A 20,834-nucleotide genomic window follows, 5' to 3' on the forward strand; every position below is an offset into this window, starting at 1 on the left:
CTATGTCGCGGTCAGAAGGGGTTAATGCACCGGCATCTGTGTTTTCACTATTTTCAATATTAAGCCGCTGGTCGGGAAGGGGGTTAATATTGATGACCTGTTGTCAGGATAGGTCAATATCTGATAGGCGTGGCTCCAACCCGAGACCCTTGCCGATCAGCTGTTTGACGAGGAGGCGGCACTCCATGTGAGCGCTATTACACTGCACTTCTGAGACAAAGTGCAGTGTAATGAAGAGGAAGCAGTGCCGCCTTCTCTTCCAACAGCTGATCGGCGGGGGTCCCTGGTGTCGGGCCCCCAGCAATCAGATACTGGTGAACTATCCTGACAGTAGGTCAGGCATGGCCAACCTGCGGCTCTCCAGCTGTTTTAAAACTACAACTCCCACCATGCCCTGCTGTAGGATAACAGAAGTAGGCAGTCTGGGCATGCTGGGAGTTGTAGTTTTGCAACAGCTGGAGAGCTCCAGGTTGGCCATCCCTGCAGTAGGTCATCAATGTTAACGGCTGGACAACCCTTTTAAGGTCTGGGGCCACCTTTACTTTCCACTAATCTGACTGATGCAGACGTCTCTCTGGTGATATAATTTGCCTTTCAAGCCAAATACACAAATTCCCTCCTTCAGCAAACACGGCTGCACAGCTGGACGCACCGTGACAAAGATGGCTTTATTTTGCCCTATGCTCTACATCAGTTACATAGTATTAAGGTGCTTTGGTTCAGAATCAGATAAGACAAATGTTGGGAGCAGCACGGCTCGCTGATCTTCAGACTAATTTCATCCTGGAGATCATTCTATTAGAGGCATATCATCTATACCTTATCTGTAACTGCTTCCTGCACGCCCTCCACTCCAGCGCCTGTGGTCACACCCAGTGCTGAAGAGTAAATGATTGCTTCCTTCATAAACTCAATGCAACATTCTTAAGAATCACTGCAAGGAACAAGACATTACCTCAATCTTTCTCATGACTAGAAGTCCATCGATGATTTTGCCTGAAGACAAAACATAATGAACACAGCATATAGTGTAATATAATAGCTGCATATGTAACATACCGAAACATAATACTAATCTAAAAAAGAGTAGCTCTCAGATATGTGGTCATGTTTTTCTTAGTGATACGTCCTGCTCATGCAAATAAAAGCTGTAACTGTCTGACATAGAAAACAATGTAACTGCAAGAATCATTTACTATGGAAATCCTCGGTAGTCACAGGTAAAGCATGGGGGAAATACTCAGACTTTAACAGGGACGTGTCTGAATGAATCCTTACAGCTGACACCGTTGGCCAAGTTAGAGGGAATCTCTGCTATTAATCCAAAGGGGTAAATTTCACACTCTGATTTAAAAGGCATCTGTCAGCAGATTTGTACCTATAAAATTGGCTGACCCGTTACATGTGCGCTTGGCAGCTGAAGACATCTGTGTTGGTCCCATATTCATATGTGCTCGCATGGCTGAGAAAAAAAGATGTAAAAGTACAGTACAGACCAAAAGTTTGGACACACCTTCTCATTCAAAGAGTTTTCTTTATTTTCATGACTATGAAGGCATCAAAACTATGAATTAACACATGTGGAATTATATACATAACAAACAAGTGTGAAACAACTGAAAATATGTCATATTCTAGGTTCTTCAAAGTAGCCACCTTTTGCTTTGATTACTGCTTTGCACACTCTTGGCATTCTCTTGATGAGCTTCAAGAGGTAGTCTCCTGAAATGGTTTTCCAACAGTCTTGAAGGAGTTCCCAGAGATGCTTAGCACTTGTTGGCCCTTTTGCCTTCACTCTGCGGTCCAGCTCACCCCAAACCAATTGGGTTCAGCTCAATTGGGTTCAGAACCGGTGACTGTGGAGGCCAGGTCATCTGGCGCAGCACCCCATCACTCTCCTTCATGGTCAAATAGCCCTTACTTTCAAAGTTTTCCCAATTTTTCGGCTGACTGACTGACCTTCATTTCTTAAAGTAATGATGGCCACTAGTTTTTCTTTACTTAGCTGCTTTTTTCTTGCCATAATACAAATTCTAACAGTCTATTCAGTAGGACTATCAGCTGTGTATCCACCTGACTTCTCCTCAACGCCACTGATGGTCCCAACCCCATTTATAAGGCAAGAAATCCCACTTATTAAACCTGACAGGGCACACCTGTGAAGTGAAAACCATTTCAGGGGACTACCTCTTGAAGCTCATCAAGAGAATGCCAAGAGTGTGCAAAGCAGTAATCAAAGCAAAAGGTGGCTACTTTGAAGAACCTAGAATATGACATATTTTCAGTTGTTTCACACTTGTTTGTTATGTATATAATTCCACATGTGTTAATTCATAGTTTTGATGCCTTCAGTGTGAATCTACAATTTTCATAGTCATGAAAACAAAGAAAACTCTTTGAATGAGAAGGTGTGTCCAAACTTTTGGTCTGTATTGTATATGCAAATGAGCGTCTAGGAGCAACGGGGGCGTTGCCGTTACACCTAGAGGCTCTGCTCTCTCTGCAACTGCCATGCCCTCTGCACATTGATTGACAGGGTCAGGAAGTGTAAATTTGATCACACCTGGACCTTTTAATCAAAATGGAGAGGGTGCAGCAGTTGCAGAGAGAGCAGAGCCTCTAGGTGTAATGGTAACGCCCCCGTTGCCCTTGAGGCTCATTTGCATATATTTTAACATAATTTTTCTCAGCATGCCGAGCGCACATGGAACAGATCAGCCAATTTCATAGGTACAAATCTGCTGACAGAGGCCCTGTCGGATCGCCTGACGTGCCCGTCTTAGTAAACACTAACAATTCTGGAGCTTCTTTACCTAGAAATCTAGTTGTCCTCAGTTATTCCTCCTGGGAGCATATGGATACACTGTTTACTGTGCGTACGATTCTTCCCACGGCAATAGGGTGTGTCACTAACAGTCTGATCGTCCATCGCTGGACACCACCCTCACTGACAACAGCAGCTGTGCATGCCCAGTTTATTCATACATTTTCAGGAGGAATAACAGAAGAATGGCGCCGATAATCTTACAGATAGTGCTCCGGAAGTTTTTATTGCATGGAGAAGTGTTTCATTCAATCAGACATGTCAGAGAAGAGGACACGATCCTCTCTAAAACAGCTCAGGATCAGTGTAGGCTCCCAGAGATCAGACCTCTTCAATCAGACTAATGGGGACCTTTTCCAACAATAGGCTATCAATGTCTTTGTGATCATATAAAAACGTCTAATAAACATGGGGTTGTCTCTCACTTAGCACATGACATTTATCATGTAAGAAAGTTAATACAAGGCACTTACTAATGTATTGTGATTGTCCATATTGCCCTCCTTTGCTGGGTGGCTTTGTGTTTCCATATCCAGGGCGTTTCGTATCCAGGGTTATGGCCACCGCTGCAAGCCAGATACGAGGAGGCCAGGACAGAAGCTTCTGCGCCTGTGTGTCTAAGTGCACTCCCACGGTCCCAGCCACCAGAGAGCCTGGTGCTTTTACCTGTAGCGTGTAAGCATGACCACCACTGCTGGATTACAGGGTGGTTGTAACCATGGAAACTAGCAGTGTATAATGTGATAGAAAAATGAATCCAGCCAGCAAAGGAAGCAATATGGACAATCACAATATCTTAGTAAGTGCCTTGTGTTAAAGGTGTTCTACACATTTTTCTTACTGATCATTATCCTTTGGATAGATAATCAGCATCTGATCAGTAGGGGTCCAACACACAGGACCCCCGCCGATCAGCTGTTTGAGAAAGCAGCGGAGATCACAGTAGTGCCACTGCCTTCTTGCTGTTTTCCACAGGCCCGTGACGTCATAACATTTTCACTGGCCTGGGCGCGGCTCAGCCCCGTTCACTTCAATGGGGCTGAGCCGCACCCAGGCCAGTGAAAATAATCGTGATGTCACTGGCCTGAGGGAAACAGCGAGAAGGCCACAGCGCTGTCTTCTCAAACAGCTGATTAGGGTGGGGGATTGCTTGCTGGTCGGACACCCACCAATCAGATGCTGATTATCTATCCAAAGGACAGGACCCCTTTTACTTTGTCTACATAACAAAGGCCACTTGCTGTAGTGAGACAACCCCTTTAAGGGAGTACTCCCCATTTCAAAGTGATGGCCATATCACTAGGATAACGCCATCACTTTGTGATCGGTGGCAGTCCAACCTCAGAACCCCCACAATCCTGAGAATTAAGGGGCCGCAGTAGCGATTCAGTATTATTCCTTCACAGCAGCGCTCCTGCACCCGGCTGTACAGGAACCGCAGTTGGTCACATTCACTGGTATGGCGCTGTGCTGTGGGGTGGCTTAAAAGCCAGGGAAAGGCAGGCAGCACAGGGACTGCGGCAGACCCTTCAATTCTCTGGATCAGTGGGGGTCTCGTTTCGGTGATTGAATCAAACATCTGCAACCAAGTTAAATATGCGCGGTAAGGGTATCTGAGCGCAAATGTTTAAGGAAAAAACATGTAGATGCTCATAGTGTGAGGAGCAAAAAAATTTGATTTCATCTCCAATACAGCATGTGATTCAGGCTCCTTCCTACAAAGAACAGGGGCGCCATACAAGACACTCATCCATAGTCTAAATCCCATAGGAAGCCTCCGCACATTTCGGGAAAGGGATTACAACAGCTGCATTGTAGCGACTGCCTTACAACCCAAGCCTTTGTTACACATCTTAGGAGAATGCGTTTGTGTGGTTTGGGCTATTGTGTAACCCAATACTCACCAAATACCACATGCTTGCCATCCAGCCAATCGCACTTCGAGCAAGTGATAAAAAATTGGCAGCCATTCGTTCCGGGGCCGCTGTTGGCCTGCAGAGGAAAACACAGAGGCATGCTTACATATATACACTGCTCAAAAAAATAAAGGGAACACTTAAACAACACAATGTAACTCCAAGTCAATCACACTTCTGTGAAATCAAACTGTCCACTTAGGAAACAACACTGAGTGACAATCAATTTCACATGCTGTTGTGCAAATGGGATAGACAACAGGTGGAAATTATAGGCAATTAGCAAGACACCCCCAATAAAGGAGTGGTTCTGCAGGTGGTGACCACAGACCACTTCTCAGTTCCTATGCTTCCTGGCTGATGTTTTGGTCACTTTTGAATGCTGGCGGTGCTGTCACTCTAGTGGTAGCATGAGACGGAGTCTACAACCCACACAAGTGTCTCAGGTAGTGCAGCTTATCCAGGATGGCATATCAATGCGAGCTGTGGCAAGAAGGTTTGCTGCGTCTGTCAGCGTAGTGTCCAGAGCATGGAGGCGCTACCAGGAGACAGGCCAGTACATCAGGAGACGTGGAGGAGGCCAACAACCCAGCAGCAGGACCGCTACCTCCGCCTTTGTGCAAGGAGGAACAGGAGGAGCACTGCCAGAGCCCTGCAAAATGACCTCCAGCAGGCCAAAAATGTGCATGTGTCTGCTCAAACGGTCAGAAACAGACTCCATGAGGGAGGGCCCGACGTCCACAGGTGGGGGTTGTGCTTACAGCCCAACACCGTGCAGGACGTTTGGCATTTGCCAGAGAACACCAAGATTGGCAAATTTGCCACTGGCGCCCTGTGCTCTTCACAGATGAAAGCAGGTTCACACTGAGCACGTGACAGAGTCTTGAGACGCCGTGGAGAACGTTCTGCTGCCTGCAACATCCTCCAGCATGACCGGTTTGGCATTGGGTCAGTAATGGTGTGGGGTGGCATTTCTTTGGAGGGCCGCACAGCCCTCCATGTGCTCGCCCAGAGGTAGCCTGACTGCCATTAGGTACCCGAGATGAGATCCTCAGACCCCTTGTGAGACCATATGCTGGTGCGGTTGGCCCTGGGTTCCTCCTAATGCAAGACAATGCTAGACCTCATGTGGCTGGAGTGTGTCAGCAGTTCCTGCAAGACGAAGGCATTGATGCTATGGACTGGCCCCGCCCGTTCCCCAGACCTGAATCCAATTGAGCACATCTGGGACATCATGTCTCGCTCTATCCACCAACGTCACGTTGCACCACAGACTGTCCAGGAGTTGGCAGATGCTTTAGTCCAGGTCTGGGAGGAGATCCCTCAGGAGACCGTCCGCCACCTCATCAGGAGCATGCACAGGCGTTGTAGGGAGGTCATACAGGCACGTGGAGGCCACACACACTACTGAGCCTCATTTTGACTTGTTTTAAGGACATGTCATCAAAGTTGAATCAGCCTGTAGTGTGTTTTTCCACTTTAATTTTGAGTGTGACTCCAAATCCAGACCTCCATGGGTTGAAAAATTTGATTTCCATTTTTTCATTTTTGTGTGATTTTGTTGTCAGCACATTCAACTATGTAAAGAACAAAGTATTTCAGAAGAATATTTAATTAATTCAGATCTAGGATGTGTTATTTTTGTGTTCCCTTTATTTTTTTGAGCAGTGTATATATGTTATCTATAATTGTGACACAGTTAGGGGTTGTGTCTGGCAAGGCAGATATTTTCCTCCCAGCATGTGCGGCTGGGCTGGTTTCCAGCCAGGTGAGGTCAAATACCAGACCGGAGTTTAAGTGCCGGTCCGGGTTTTGGCAGCACTTGGCTGTCCTTCAATAGGCAGCTGGGCTCAGCAGTCTCTGTTTTTGGGGATCTGAGGCTTTGTGCCGTGCTGGAGGGGTGAGAGCCGCACGCTGGGGAAACAGGCCCCCTAAAGCCTGCTGGAGGCAGAACTGCCAGCAAGGTGACTTATGTTATATGAACTTTCCATTGTGTGTGAATTAACACCAAGACTGCAAAGTTATGTGCTGTTTTGTGCAATTGCCTCAAGTGTGAATAAACATTGACGTTTTGAGTTAAGAACTTGTATTTTGCCTCTGTACTGCACCCGCTTACCCGATCTACCAGAGCGAAACCACACAATATATATACACTGCAGAGACATCAGCAGAAAGGGACAGAGGCAGAGAGGAGGTTATAAGGGTGCCGACTCCAGAGGCGGCAGCTAATAAAATGTTTCTGGAGGTCCTCAGAACTGAATCTGGAGGATAAAGAAGTGATTATGGTGGGCAGGGGAGTCAACCTCTCCCCAACCTGGAATGGCTGATAACGGAGAACAGGAAACTTCACCAAAACGCCTAAAGAAAACGTTAAACAGTTTTTCTGATCTATCTTAAGGATCTGATCCATGGACCCCGCTGACCAGCTGTTTGAGAAGGTCACAGCTCTCCTGTGAGCACCACAGCCTTCTCCCAGCTTATCCTAGGCCAGTGACGTCACGTTCATCGGTCATGTGGCCTAGGCGCAGCTCAGCCTCAATCAAATAAATGGGGATGAGCGCCATACCAAGCACATCCGCTATACAATGTACAGCGCTGTGCTTGGTAAGCTGTGAGAAGGCCGTGGCGCTCACTGGAGCGCCATGGTCTCCTCAAACAGCTGCTCAGCAGAGGTCCCGGAAGTCAGACCCCCGATAATTAGATACTGATGACTTATCCAGAGTATTGTTGAGCGAACTTCTGTTTCCAAATTCAAGGTTCAGGTTTTCTAAGAATTCCTTTATGGATTCCGCTACCAAGGACCATAACTTATGGTCCATGGTAGTGGAATCCATAACAGAATTGTTAGATAACCTGAACCATGTACGTCGAACTTGAAAACAGAAGTTCACTCATCCCTAATCCTGAGGATAGGTGATCAGTTTAACTGGCCATACACATTAGATATACAGTATATCGGGTGGACCTGCAGATTTCAGTAGAAGATGCCAACCATTTAATGTGTATTGAGCCAGAAGTCGGGGGAAGGAAGGGTCAGGTAAATTAGATTTCAACATTCCCTCTTCTTGTACTTGAGGTGTCTGGTGGCAGCTTATTCCCGTCCCCACTGAGAACACACACACGCTCGGCCAAGCTGAATGGCCATGTGTATTTCGGAGAGGTCAACAGCTATTTAAAGAGCATCGGTTAGCAGGATCAACTCTATTAAACCAGACATAATACCTGGTAGGGTTGATCCTGATAAGTAAAACGATACCTCATGTATTTTGCTCTGTTGCACAGTCCCTGAGAAAGATAACTTTTTATTAATGTGTACATTAGGTCTTTGGTGCACCAAGGTGAATACCCCGGTAGTGTGGACTATGGTGCAGGCGGACTATTAATGGGCAAGGACAGTGCCCGGCCCTGCCAGTCAAGGGGACAGGGGGAGTGTCTCCAACTGCAGAGAGGAGGAGCTCTAGTGCCCCAAGGGGGGTTCAGGCCCACCCCTTGGTGCAACAAAGACCTAATTTACATATTAATAAAAAGTTCTCTCTCAGGAACTGTGCAACAGAGGAACAAAAATGAGATCTTGTTTCACTCAGCAGGATCTACCCTATCATGCATTATGCCTGGTTTAGGGCCCTTTCAAACTTGCGTTGTCCGGATCCGTCGTGCACTCCATTTGCCGGAATTACACGCCGGATCCGGAAAAACGCAAGTGAACTGAAAGCATTTGAAGACGGATCCGTCTTCAAAATGCGTTCAGTGTTACTATGGCACCCAGGACGTTATTAAAGTCCTGGTTGCCATAGTAGTAGTGGGGAGCGGGGGAGCAGTATACTTACAGTCCGTGCGGCTCCCAGGGCGCTCCAGAATGACGTCAGAGCGCCCCATGCGCATGGATGACGTGATCCACGCGACACGTCATCCATGCACGTGGGGCGCCCTGACGTCACTCTGGAGCGCCCGGGGAGCCGCACGGACGGTAAGTATACTGCTCCCCACTACACTTTACCATGGCTGCCAGGACTTTAGTGTCCTGGCAGCCATGGTAACCATTCAGAAAAAGCTAAACGTCGGATCCGGCAATGCGCCGAAACGACGTTTAGCTTAAGGCCGGATCCGGATTAATGCCTTTCAATGGGCATTAATTCCGGATCCGGCCTTGCGGCAAGTGTTTCGGATTTTTGGCCGGAGCAAAAAGCGCAGCATGCTGCAGTATTTTCTCCGGCCAAAAAAACGTTCCGTACCGGAACTGAAGACATCCTGATGCATCCTGAACGGATTTCTCTCCATTCAGAATGCATGGGGATAATCCTGATCAGGATTCTTCCGGCATAGAGCCCCGACGACGGAACTCTATGCCGGAAGAAAAGAACGCAAGTGTGAAAGAGCCCTTAATAAGGTTGATCCTGCTGACAGAAGCTCTTTCATGTGTATGGCCAGCGTTTAGCTTCTGAACTCCATTTTAGATCATCCGGGAGGAAGCAGGGCAAACATAAAATCTCTCCTGATCCCCCTGAAGGCCAGATGAGTTCCTGCCGTGTAATGGCATTCGGGCAGCTGTATGCGAGAAGGCAGCATTAGCACACAGTGTGTATGGCTACCTGACAACAGGGTCTGATTGCTTTCCTTGTACCCAGCATGTGGGCTAGGAACAAAAGAAAGCCCCCCTGCTGCATGCCAAAAATCACACTCTTTGTCTTCAGCTAGTCTGCCTATTTAATATCAAGGGCACCGAGGAAATGCAATGTGTAATCACAACAGCATGATTAGAAATCCCGCACTACAAAGGGAAGAGCTGCGTGAAGACGAAGCATCATCAAAGCTGTAAGGACCCAACTGCACAGGCAGATTATCAAAGGGCATCTGTCAGCAGCTTTGTACCTATGAAACCGGCTGACCTGTTGCATGTGCGCTTGGCAGCTGAAGGCATCTGTGCTGGTCCCATGTTCATATGTGCCTACTCATTATATGCAAATGAGCCTCTAGGAGCAATGAGGGCGTTACCGTTACACCTAGAGGCTCTGCTCTCTCTCTCACTGCCGCACCCCATCCACTTTGATTGACAGGACCAGGCGTTATGATGTTTTCACTGCCTGGTCCTATCAATTAAAGTGAAGAGCCTCTAGGTGTAATGGTAACACCCCCGTTGCTCCTAGAGGCTCATGTGCATATATTAAAACATAACTTTTCTCACCACTGTGGGCACATGAGAACATGGGACCAACACAGATGTCTTCAGCTGCCAAGTGCACATGGAACAGGTCAGCCAGTGTCATGGGTACAGATCTGATGACAGATTCCCTTTAAGACAATTACTGAAGATTCTCCCTAAGCAACAGCGACCTCCAGCTGTTATAAAACTACAACCCCCAGCAAATTAATAAAATCATGAATTATGGATTGCGTCATCTATAGCCATTTATTATAGAAACCACAATGACACCTGCACCCGGGCTTTCCAGTGTCCAAATTCCATATCCAGCATAGCCACTGGTATCATGCCATTGTTAACATCACATTTTCATGGGATCACGTACCAGGGACAATATAGCCACGTGACAAAACCACGAGGGTGGCTTGCAGTCATTATCAGCCTTGGTATTCACATGACAAAAAACACAGCATGGGATACATCAAGGACCAGCATCATGGGATGCGGAGCATGACGGATCCGTCATGACCCACCATGCAAGTTAATGGGGACGGATCCGATTTCTCTGACACAATAGAAAACAGATCCGTCCCCCATTGACTTTCAATGGGGGTAATGCCAGATCCGTCTTGGCTATGTTAGAGATAATACAACCGGATCCGTTCATAACGGATGAAGATGGTTGTATTATCAGTAACGGAAGCGTTTTTGCTGAACCCTGCCGGATCCAGCAAAAGCGCTCGTGTGAAAGTAGCCTAACACATGTACAAATTATTTTAAATGTCAAAGGTTTCCATAGCCTTTAATTCAATTCCACATGTGGACCGATGGAAGCAATAACAGAAGCATATTAATATAATCAGCAGCTACATTCTGTAGAATATCACAACTCTCCCTGTTCATACAAGTGAAGTTCCTACCATGGAAAGTAGACCAGGTGCGGAGTGCTTGAGCTTGAAGTTCTCATCTGCAAAGGGTCCTCTGTAGATACTTGCCACTCCTGTGCCGTCACCCTGCAGTGAAATCATCATAAGACTATAAGTGCAGGAAAGGCACGGGAATGCTGGTAAAATCCTTAAATTGTTTGGAATCAGATAAAAAGTTAGTCTTTTTCCTCAGAAATAGTGCCGCTCTTGTCTATAGGTTGTGTACGGTATTGCAGCTTATCCTCATTCATGTAATGAATTCATTACTTTTCCCAACTGGTTCAGAATCTGACTAGAGGGACGGCCATACTGGACTTAGTATTAACCAATAGACCTGACAGAACAACAGATGTGCAGGTCGGGGGACACCTGAGAAATAGTGACCATAAAATAATAAATTTCCATTTGTCATTCAAAAGAGGGTTTCTTCAGGGAGGTACAAAAAACTTGAACTTCCAAAAAGCTAAATTTGACCAGCTAAGAGAGGCTATTAGCCTCACTAACTGGGACAACGTCTTCAAAAATAAAAAAATGCAGCCATAAATGGAATAAAAGGGCCAGAAACAAGAATAAAACAATGTGGACAAATAGAAAAGTGAAGGAGTCAACAAACAACAAAAAGAAAACATTTAAATTACTAAAACGGGAAGGTAGAGAAGAAGTGCTAAAAACTATAAAGGAAAAGATAGAATATGTAAAAGACAGATAAAAGCAACCAAACTAGGGACATGGAGGCTCTTTGTTGAAGAGAGTAAAACTAACCCTAAAATGTTCTTCAATTATATAAATGGTAAAAAGTTTAAACCTGAAAGTTTTGGACCTTTAAGGAATGAAGAGGGAGGAGTTGTAGAGAGCGATGAGGAGAAAGCAAATCTATTAAATACTTTTTTGTCCACTGTATTCACTGAGGAAAATTAAATGTCAGATGAAATGCAGAATGTAAAAGATGTACATCTTGCCTTCTCCAAAGCATTTGACACTGTACCGCATAAAAGGTTAGTATATAAAATAGGGATCGACCGATTATCGGTTTTACCGATATTATCGGCCGATATTGAGGATTTTGACAGTTATCGGTATCGGCATCTATTTTGCCGATATACCGATAACGTATTGGGAACACAGAACGCGCTGCTCTCAGTGTTCCCTCAGCAGCACAGGGGAGAAGGAAGCAGTGTCTCCTCCCCCTGTGCTGCTGCCGCCAATGAGAGGAGAGAAGACAAGAGGAGGGGAGGGGCTGTGGCCACCGCTCCACCAATGAAGATAAGTCTTTCATTAATTCATATACAGGAGGCGGGAGCTGGCTGCAGAATCACAAAGCCGGCTCCCGACCTCTGAGCGGTAGCTGCGATCCGCGGTAGTTAACCCCTTAGGTGCCGCGGATCGCAGCTACCGCTCATAGAGGTCGGGAGACGGCTTTGTGATTCTGCAGCCAGCTCCCGCCTCCTGTATATGAATTAATGAGAGATTTCTCTTCATTGGTGGCACAGCGAGCCCCCCCCAAGCCCCCCAGTATTAATCATTGGTGGCGCAGTGCGCCCCCCACCCCCATCCCAGTATTAAAAACGTTGGTGGCGCAGTGCGCCCCCCCAGTATTAATCATTGATGGCAGTGGCCACAGGATCCCCTCTCCCCTCCTCCTCTGATTGGAGCCCCAGCAGTGTAAGCCTGGGGCTCCAATCGGTTACCATGGCAGCCAGGACGCTATTGAAGCCCTGGCTGCCATGATAAGCTCCATGTTGCTGTGTGCACAAAGCACAGAGCAGCAGGGACAGTATGAGGTCCTATTCACCCTGATAGAGATCTATCAGGGTGAATAGGACAAGGGTGCTAGTCCCTAAGGGGGCTAAAAGTTAGTAAAAAAAAAATAAAAAATATTAAGTATAAATGAAGAAGAAAGATTTACAAAAAAAAAAAAAAAATACACGTTAACAATAAACATATAAAATTTTCAGCAGATTTGTGTAGGGAATTATTTTTTTTCGAAAATGAAAATTCCCAGAATATCGGTATAAATTATCGGCTATCGGCCTGAAAGTTCACAAATTATCGGTATCGGCCCTAAAAAATCAATATTGGTCGATCCCTAATATAAAATGAGAATGCCTAAACCGTGGGAAAATGTGTGTATGTGGGTAAGTAACTGGCTCAGTGATAGAAAACAGAGGGTGGTTATTAACGGTACACACTCAGATTGGGTCACTGTCACTAGTGGGGTACCTCAGGGGTCAGTATTGGGTAGAGTTGTTGCGATACCAAATTTTTGATTCGGTTTCGATACCATGAAAAAGTATTGCGATACTCGATACCATTCGATACCACGCGAAAAAAATAAACAAAAAAAGCCACGTGCATTCCTCATTTTTAAAAATGGCGAATCGCGCAGTTTTTATTTTATTTTTTCTGTTCCGGCATTCACCACCTAGATTTTTTTTTTATATTTTAATAGTTTGGACTTTTCTGACGTGGCGATGTAATATGTTTATTTATATATTTTATATGTGAAATTGGGAAAAGGGGGGTGATTTATACTTCATATTTTAGTGTTTTTTTTTTTTTTCACTTTTATTTAATAACTATTTCCCCCCTTAGGGGCTAGAACCTGGGATCTTTCATCCCTTTTCCTATTCACCCTGATAGATCTCTATCAGGGTGAATAGGACTCCACACTGTCCCTGCTGCTCTGTGCTTTGTGCACACAGCATCAGGGATGTTACCATGGCAACCAGGGCTTCTGTGGCGTCCTGGCTGCCATGGTAACGGATCGGAGCCCCAGGCTTACACAGCTGGGGCTCCGATCAGAAGCTGCCACTGCACCACCAATGAGGGGGAGTGGAGAGGTCCCTGTGGCCACTGCCACCAATGATTTTAATACTGGAGGGTTGAGAGGGGCCGGCGCACTGTGCCACCAATGATTTTAATGGGATGGGGGGATTGAGGGGAGGGGGTGCACTGCACCACCAATGATTTTACCCCTTTATACAGGAGGCGGGTACTAGCAGATCAGCGGCAGTTAACTGCCGCTGATCGCAGCTCCCTGTCAGGGGCAGGGTGCCGGCAATGCGATTCTGCTGCCGGCACCCGCCTCCTGTATGTGTTAAAGACTGACTACTGTATATGAGTCCAGACTTTCACTATTAGGCCACACAGAGCGGCGCCCAGCGATGTCTCAGCACTCACCATTAGTCCTGGGCGCCGCTCCGTTCGCCTGCAGTGCCCCATTACTGTCTCCTCTCCTGCTCCACATGCTGCTGATTACTATCGGAGCGATGGGAGGAGACATCAGCTTCACTAGTGGGCGTTCCTTCTCCCTGGCTGTAGCGCTGTCCAATCGCAGCGCAGGGAAAAGGAACGCCCACTAGTGAAGCTGATGTCTCCTCCCATCGCTCCGATAGTAATCCTATCATTGGTGGCGCAGTGCGCCCGCCCCTCCTCCGCCCCTCTCTTCTCATTGCCGCCCCTCCTCCAGCCCCTCTCTTCTCATTGCCGCCCCTCCTCCAGCCCCTCTCTTCTCATTGCCGCCCCTCCTCCGCCCCTCTCTTCTCATTGGTGGCAGCGGCAGCAGCACAGGGGGAGGGAGGACAGCTTCCTTCTCCCCGTGCTGCTGAGAGAGAACATGAGCGCGCCGATAGCAGCGCGCTCATGTTCAGAGATACTAGACTGCGCAGAAGCGCAGCCCAGTATCGAAAAAACGGAAATCCCGGTATCGTATCGATACCGGGACAAAAGTATCGATTGGGTATCGAAATTTCGATACCCGCAACAACCCTAGTATTGGGCCCTATTCTCTTCAATATATGTATTAATGATCTTGTAGAAGGCTTGCACAGTAAAATATAAATTTTTGCAGACGACACTAAGCAGTGTAAAGTAATGAACACTGAAGAGGACAGTATACTACTACAGAGGGATCTGGATAGATTGGAGGCTTGGGCAGATAAGTGGCAGATGAGGTTTAACACTGACAAATGTAAAGTTATGCACATGGGAAGGAAACCAGTGTCAGGCAGCTGCTGCCAAGGCCAATAAGATAATGGGTTGCATCAAATCATTACTTCACAAATCACTACTCAGACCACACATGGAGTACTGTGTACAGTTCTGGGCTCCAGTGAACAAGGCAGACATAGCAGAGCTGGAGAGGGTTCAGAGGAGGGCAACTAAAGTAATAACTGGAAGGGGGCAACTACAGTACCCTGAAAGATGATCAAAATTAGGGCTATTCACTTTAGAAAAAAAGACGACTGAGGGGAGATCTAATAACTATATATAAATATATCAGGGGTCAGTACAGATTTCTCTCCCATCATCTATTTATCCCCAGGACGGTGACTGTGACGAGGGGACATCCTCTGCGTCTGGAGGAAAGAAGGTTTGTACACAAACATAGAAGCGGATTCTTTACGGTAAGAGCAGTGAGACTATGGAACTCTCTGCCTGAGGAGGTGGTGATGGTGAGTACAATAAAGGAATTCAAGAGGGGCCTGGATGTATTTCTGGAGTGTAATAATATTACAGGCTATAGATACTAGAGAGGGGTCGTTTATCCAGGGAGATATTCTGATTGCCTGATTGGAGTCGGGAAGGAATTTTTTCCACCTAAAATTAGGAAAATTGCTTCTACCTCATGTTTTTTTTTTTTTTTTGCCTTTCTCTGGATCAACTTTGCAGAATAACAGGCCGAACTGGATGGACATATGTCTGTTTTCAGCCCTACAAATAATGTTACTAATGTTAGCCAACAGAGAAGAGTCCCATCTTCCCAACCCCTTCTCTTTACTCCAAGGAACAGCAATAGCATCCAACTACAGCTCTCAGAGTAGATGGAAGGGGTTGTGAAGCAGATCAATGCAGCCAGCACTCCAGTCTCCAGTGCACTTGCAGGAGCTGCTCCCGGCCAAATAACAGTTCATATTCACAGTACTCCAAAGCTCCATGAAAGGTATGTCTGTACTCCACACCGTGGATCTTACCCAGCACTGACAGCAGTTTAGCATGGTCAAAGCTGCTGATAGATTCCCTTTAACATAAATCATCAGAATGCTCCAGTTATAAATGGTTCCTCCTCTCCGTTACACAATATACCCCAATGCTAAGAGGGAGCCACAGTTGCCACGTGCACTTACATTAACAAAGTCTCCACCTTGGATCATGAAGTCTTTTATTACCCTGCAGGGATGAAATGAGACTGCAATCAGTGAAAGAATTCACCAAATCAACAGCATCACAACAATGAAACACAAAGTGATAGGAGCAATAACCGGGTCGATTTCTTACTCTGTCAAAAAGCCTTGTCACTATATTTTAGACTCCTAGGATCTCACGGCATAGAAATGTAATTTATTATTCAAAGTGGGAAACCCCTACCCCCATTAATGGACACTCTGGGTAACAGACGTATACTGTTCATAGCGGTAAAGCGAATACCGTCAAGAAAGCATGAGGCAACCACCCTGCAAATAGATGCAACCCAACCTCCGCACCCTGAGAAAGCGCTCAGATAAAGGAATGAGGTCTGAAGAAGGCAGAACCTGAATATCCCGTTTGAAGGGTCAGGTAACAGGTCTGATGACATATGAAGCCGTTAAATATTCTAGTTCAGATTTTGCTAGAAACAAAGAAAAATCTGCGTTGTTGCAGACTGCCATTTGTCCATATCTGTAAACCCACCATAGCCGTTAGTGTTTTTTTTTAAGGGGTCTGTCAGCAGTTTAGACCCCCCCCCCCTCTAAACTGCTGACAGCAGTATACAGGTAACAGGGAAAGCACTGTAAACATACTTCAAATGATGGTCATGTAGGTTGAATGACTGAAGTCCACCCGATGCCATGATCGCCCTGGAGACACCCCTTTCATGTTCATTGCTCTGGGCTCATTGCACTTAAAGGGGTTGTGCAGGCAATCTATATAGATGACCTATGCTCAGGATGAGTCATCAATATCTGATCACCAGGGGTCTGACAGCCGCCCCACCCCGCTGATTGGCTGTTTGAAGAGGAGGTGGCGCTTTTAGAGAGTGCTGCTTCCTCTTCATTACACTGCAGCGGCGGCGTAATGTAAATACAAGTACTTGCTCCATTCGGGTGCAAGGACGAGTACTTGTAATTACACTCCACTTCTGAAATGACGGGCAGTGTAATGAAGAGAGAGTAGTGCTCGCAAAGAGCGCCGCCTCCTCTTCAAACAGCGGATCATAGGGGGTGACGGGAGGCGCAGATCAGATATTGATGACCTAGCCTGAGGATAGGCCATCAAAATAGACTGCCTGCACAACCCCTTTAACCCCTACCCAGCCCCTCTCCTCTGTTCTGAGTGAGAACTCTGGCACTCTCCTGATTGGATACCGCAGCCATTACTGAAAGCAGAGGGACGAGCTGGATGCCTTCAGTGAAGAGAGCCTCCTAGGCCTAGTGATGGCGGCGCTGGTAGGATCGAAACTTGGATTTCTTGGTCATGCAACTTGCATTGTCATTAATAGAAGAAAGTTTACACTGCTCTCCCCATCATCTATATGGTGCTGTCAGCAGTTTTGAAGAGATCAAAACTACTGACAGACTCCCATTTAAGTAACTCTGCAACATATTTTGTCACAGACAGGATGAAATACAATCAATCCTATGTGTTTTTTGTGTGCGGTGAATGAGGTACATTAACCATTTGCGGTCAGAATATACTGTATATTTAAGTATTATGTGTTTTTTTTTGTACTACAAGTATTTATGTAATAAAATGTATATATATATAAAAATAAAAAAAACATTTGTCAACTGCCAGTGAGAGGTTATGGTGGCCGTCACCCATATTTTCGGAAGAATTTAGGGAAGGAAAATGACTGAATGCATATAGCAGCTGGCTTACGTTCTCTGAGACTTAAGTTCTCCAGCTTTCTAACACTTTTAGGCCTCCCGCCAGACCCATTCACTTCAATGGGGCCGCAAAAGATGCGGACAGCACTCCGTGTGCTGTCCGCATCTGTTGCTCCGTTCCGTGGTCCGCAAAAAAAATATAACCTGTCCTATTGTTGTCCGTTTTGCGGACAAGAATAGGCAGTTATATCAATGGCTGTTCGTTCCGCAAATTGCGGAATGCACACGTACGCCATCCGTGTTTTGAGGACCGCAAAACACACAACGGTCGTGTGCATGAGGCCTCTGTCTCATTCCCCTTCATGGTGATGATCAGTAGGGTCCTGGAGTCAAAAACCCACCAATCAATGCCCCCATAAGACTAAACTATAGCAAAGTCAGAGGCAGCACTTCTCATTCCAGATCACCAGTATAGCAAGGAGACAAATTCACAATTTTCGCAGAGGTGGCCTTCTGTGAGGAGTACAAACCTAACAGCCATTAGGTGCAGAAGAAATACCGACAGCCACGTACCTGTGAAAAGTGCTTCCTTTATACCCTATGGGAACACCATCTTTTCTGCAAGACAAGCAGTGATGTTATACAGAAATACAGTATGTAAGGCTGATAGAAGACATACACCCATCCAATTCACAGTAACATCCTGCAAAGTGGCTCCAGGAGACGGCAAAAACCCCCTTGAGGTAGAAGCCAAGTTTCCTCATCTTTAGGCCTCATGCACACGACAGTTGTTTTTTGCGTCCGCAAAAAAACAAACGGATGCGGCATCCGTTTTTTGTTGAGGATCCGTTTTTTTTCACAGATCCCTTGTAATAAATGCCTGTCCTTGTCCGCAAATGTGAAAAAAAGTAGGACATGCAATATTTTTTTTTGCTGAATCGAAACACGGACAATGGACGCGGAACACAAACGGATGAACTATCAGCATTTTTTTGCTGACCCATTGAAATGAATGGGTCCCCATCCTATCCGCAAAAAAAAAAAACGGAATGGAGGACGAGAAAAACAACTGTCGTGTGCATGAGGCCTTAGGGAAAAGAAATTCTTCCTGAACCAATTTCTGAATTGACGATCAATAACTATAACTTGGAATATTATTTTCTATTGTGTTAGAGTCTATTATAAAGACCAGTGTATTGCAAACCAGTAATGTTGCCAAATCATATCCGGCAAACCTGGCCTCTACTCCTAACCTAACCAAGCATATGTACCGTGATGTTAGATTAAAGGGGTTGTGCAGCCAGTACATATTGATGACCTATCCTCAGGATAGACCCTCAATATCTGATCGGTGGAAGTCCGACTGCCAGCATTCCTGCCGATCAGCGGTTTGAGGAGGAGGCGGCATTCATACAAGCACTGCTTCCTCTCCAACATTACCCCGGACATGCCGTAGGACAGGGTAGGGGTTTGGACTAGCTTCTGTCCGATTCCCCCAAAATAGACGCTTTGGGGGAGATTTATAAAACTGGTGTGAAGTAGAACTGGCTTAGTTGGCCATAGCAACCAATCAGATTCCACCTTTCATTTTCTAAAGGAGCTAAGAAAAATGAAAGGTGGAATCTGATTGGTTGCTAGGGGCAACTAAGCCAGTTCTACTTTACACCAGTTGGATAAATCTCTCCCACTTTGTTCCCTCTCCACAGACATGCATGTTGGGGTAAGCTGCATGGGGGGGGGGGGGGGGATGGGGAGCGAGATAAATGTCAGCTAATGAATGGGTATTTTGTCTTTTGTATATGGGGGCCTTAAGCTGGCCATTCACATTAGAGGCAGTTTCAGCGCGACCAGCCAACCACATAATATATATGGGTCATTCCGACTCTCGTCCAATGACAGAAGGCAGTGGAAAGAAAGCTCAGGCATGTTGGATTGCAACATGCCTGATCCTTTTGTTCTCAGAGGAGATAGAGCAGCAGCTCCCTCTGTCCCCTGAGAACACCTGCATGGCTGCCCCTGCCTATCCTGCATCTGTGGGGGGAGGAAGGAATTGATGCCACAGCGATCTCAGTATATGGCCAGCTTTAGGCCACCTACACACATTGGGATATTTTGGAAAAAACGCTGCATTGTACAGCGCCAGCAAAGTCCAAGAGATCACACAAATATCATGTACACTTTGCAGATTTTTTTCTGTGCTGAAATTGACCTGCCGTGCGGATGTCCAAATCCACAACATGTCAATTAGGTTTGCGGTCTTAGCTGCAGGTTTCACCCTTTTCCGATGAAGGTTTGGATATGCTGCAGAAACGCACATAATTCTGCACGTATATTTATGCGGATCTTATGTGCGTTCACCCGCACTCCTGTGCTTGTCCTATACACTTCTACTGGTACATGATAATCCTGACACATAGAGAATACCAACCTGAACTCTCCGGTGCAGAACTGCCTGAAATAGAAAATGGAAGAAATCATTTCTGTTAAAGGATCATTAAAAAAAAGTCATCATATTTCATGTGGTGTGAAGATGAGGATTTAGGATATGGTCCACAATAGTGGGGTAAATGGCCACTACACAGGCAGCGTGGTTGTCCATCCCTTCCGGGCTCCAGCTTCTGTGCCCCTGTGATCACCATGATGCACACGTACGCGGGCAGCCTTAACACAAGCCTTCGCATGATGTACATGTGTGTCATGGAGATTTAAGGGGTTAACCTTAGGGTGAACCTATGATCCAAAAGAAGGCAATCACTCCTTCCCACAAAACCCAGCAATGTAGGAAGCATTACCTGAAATTTTCTGCGGATTTCGGTACAACATCTGCAAAAAGTTCCACCTTCATTCGTCCGACCTCCTGGAATTAAAAAAATATGGCGTTTTGTTCAATCTACTGAAAAAAAAAAACACCAAGCCTATCTGTAAATCTGTTCTGTGTCAGGGGAGTCTTCAAAATCAGGTCCTAAGATACAACAGAGATCACGTTAGTCCCAAGAAATAGTGGAAACCCCTGTAGGGTATCTATGCAGCTTAAGGGTACATGCACACGTTCGGGATTCATGTGCGGAGAATCCGCGCTGAAATCCGCAGGTGTTCGCAGGCAAATCTGTGCCGTCAATCCGCATCAATTGGTGCGGATTTGCGTGCAGATTTTACTAAGTGAATAAAGAAAATCCGGTCAGGAAAAATAAAATAAATTGACATGCTGCGGATGCAGCAAAA

At 46.1% G+C, this 20,834-nt stretch overlaps 1 protein-coding gene across 1 annotated transcript in view; it reads right to left on the reverse strand.

Annotated features, from left to right (window-relative positions):
• Positions 1-20,834, reverse strand: part of PPIH (peptidylprolyl isomerase H) — a 29,649-nt gene that overhangs the window by 7,544 nt on the left and 1,271 nt on the right. Inside the window, exons 2-8 of the mRNA XM_040428689.1 lie at positions 20,405-20,469; positions 20,041-20,064; positions 18,186-18,230; positions 15,933-15,975; positions 10,801-10,893; positions 4,729-4,816; positions 956-996 (exon numbers count right to left, since the gene is read on the reverse strand). Coding sequence (XP_040284623.1) covers positions 956-996; positions 4,729-4,816; positions 10,801-10,893; positions 15,933-15,975; positions 18,186-18,230; positions 20,041-20,064; positions 20,405-20,469 — 399 coding nt within the window. The remainder of the gene's footprint in view (positions 1-955; positions 997-4,728; positions 4,817-10,800; positions 10,894-15,932; positions 15,976-18,185; positions 18,231-20,040; positions 20,065-20,404; positions 20,470-20,834) is intronic.

The sequence above is a fragment of the Bufo bufo genome, chromosome 1, assembly GCF_905171765.1.
Source record: "Bufo bufo chromosome 1, aBufBuf1.1, whole genome shotgun sequence".
In the NCBI taxonomy this organism is placed as follows: Eukaryota; Metazoa; Chordata; class Amphibia; order Anura; family Bufonidae; genus Bufo; species Bufo bufo.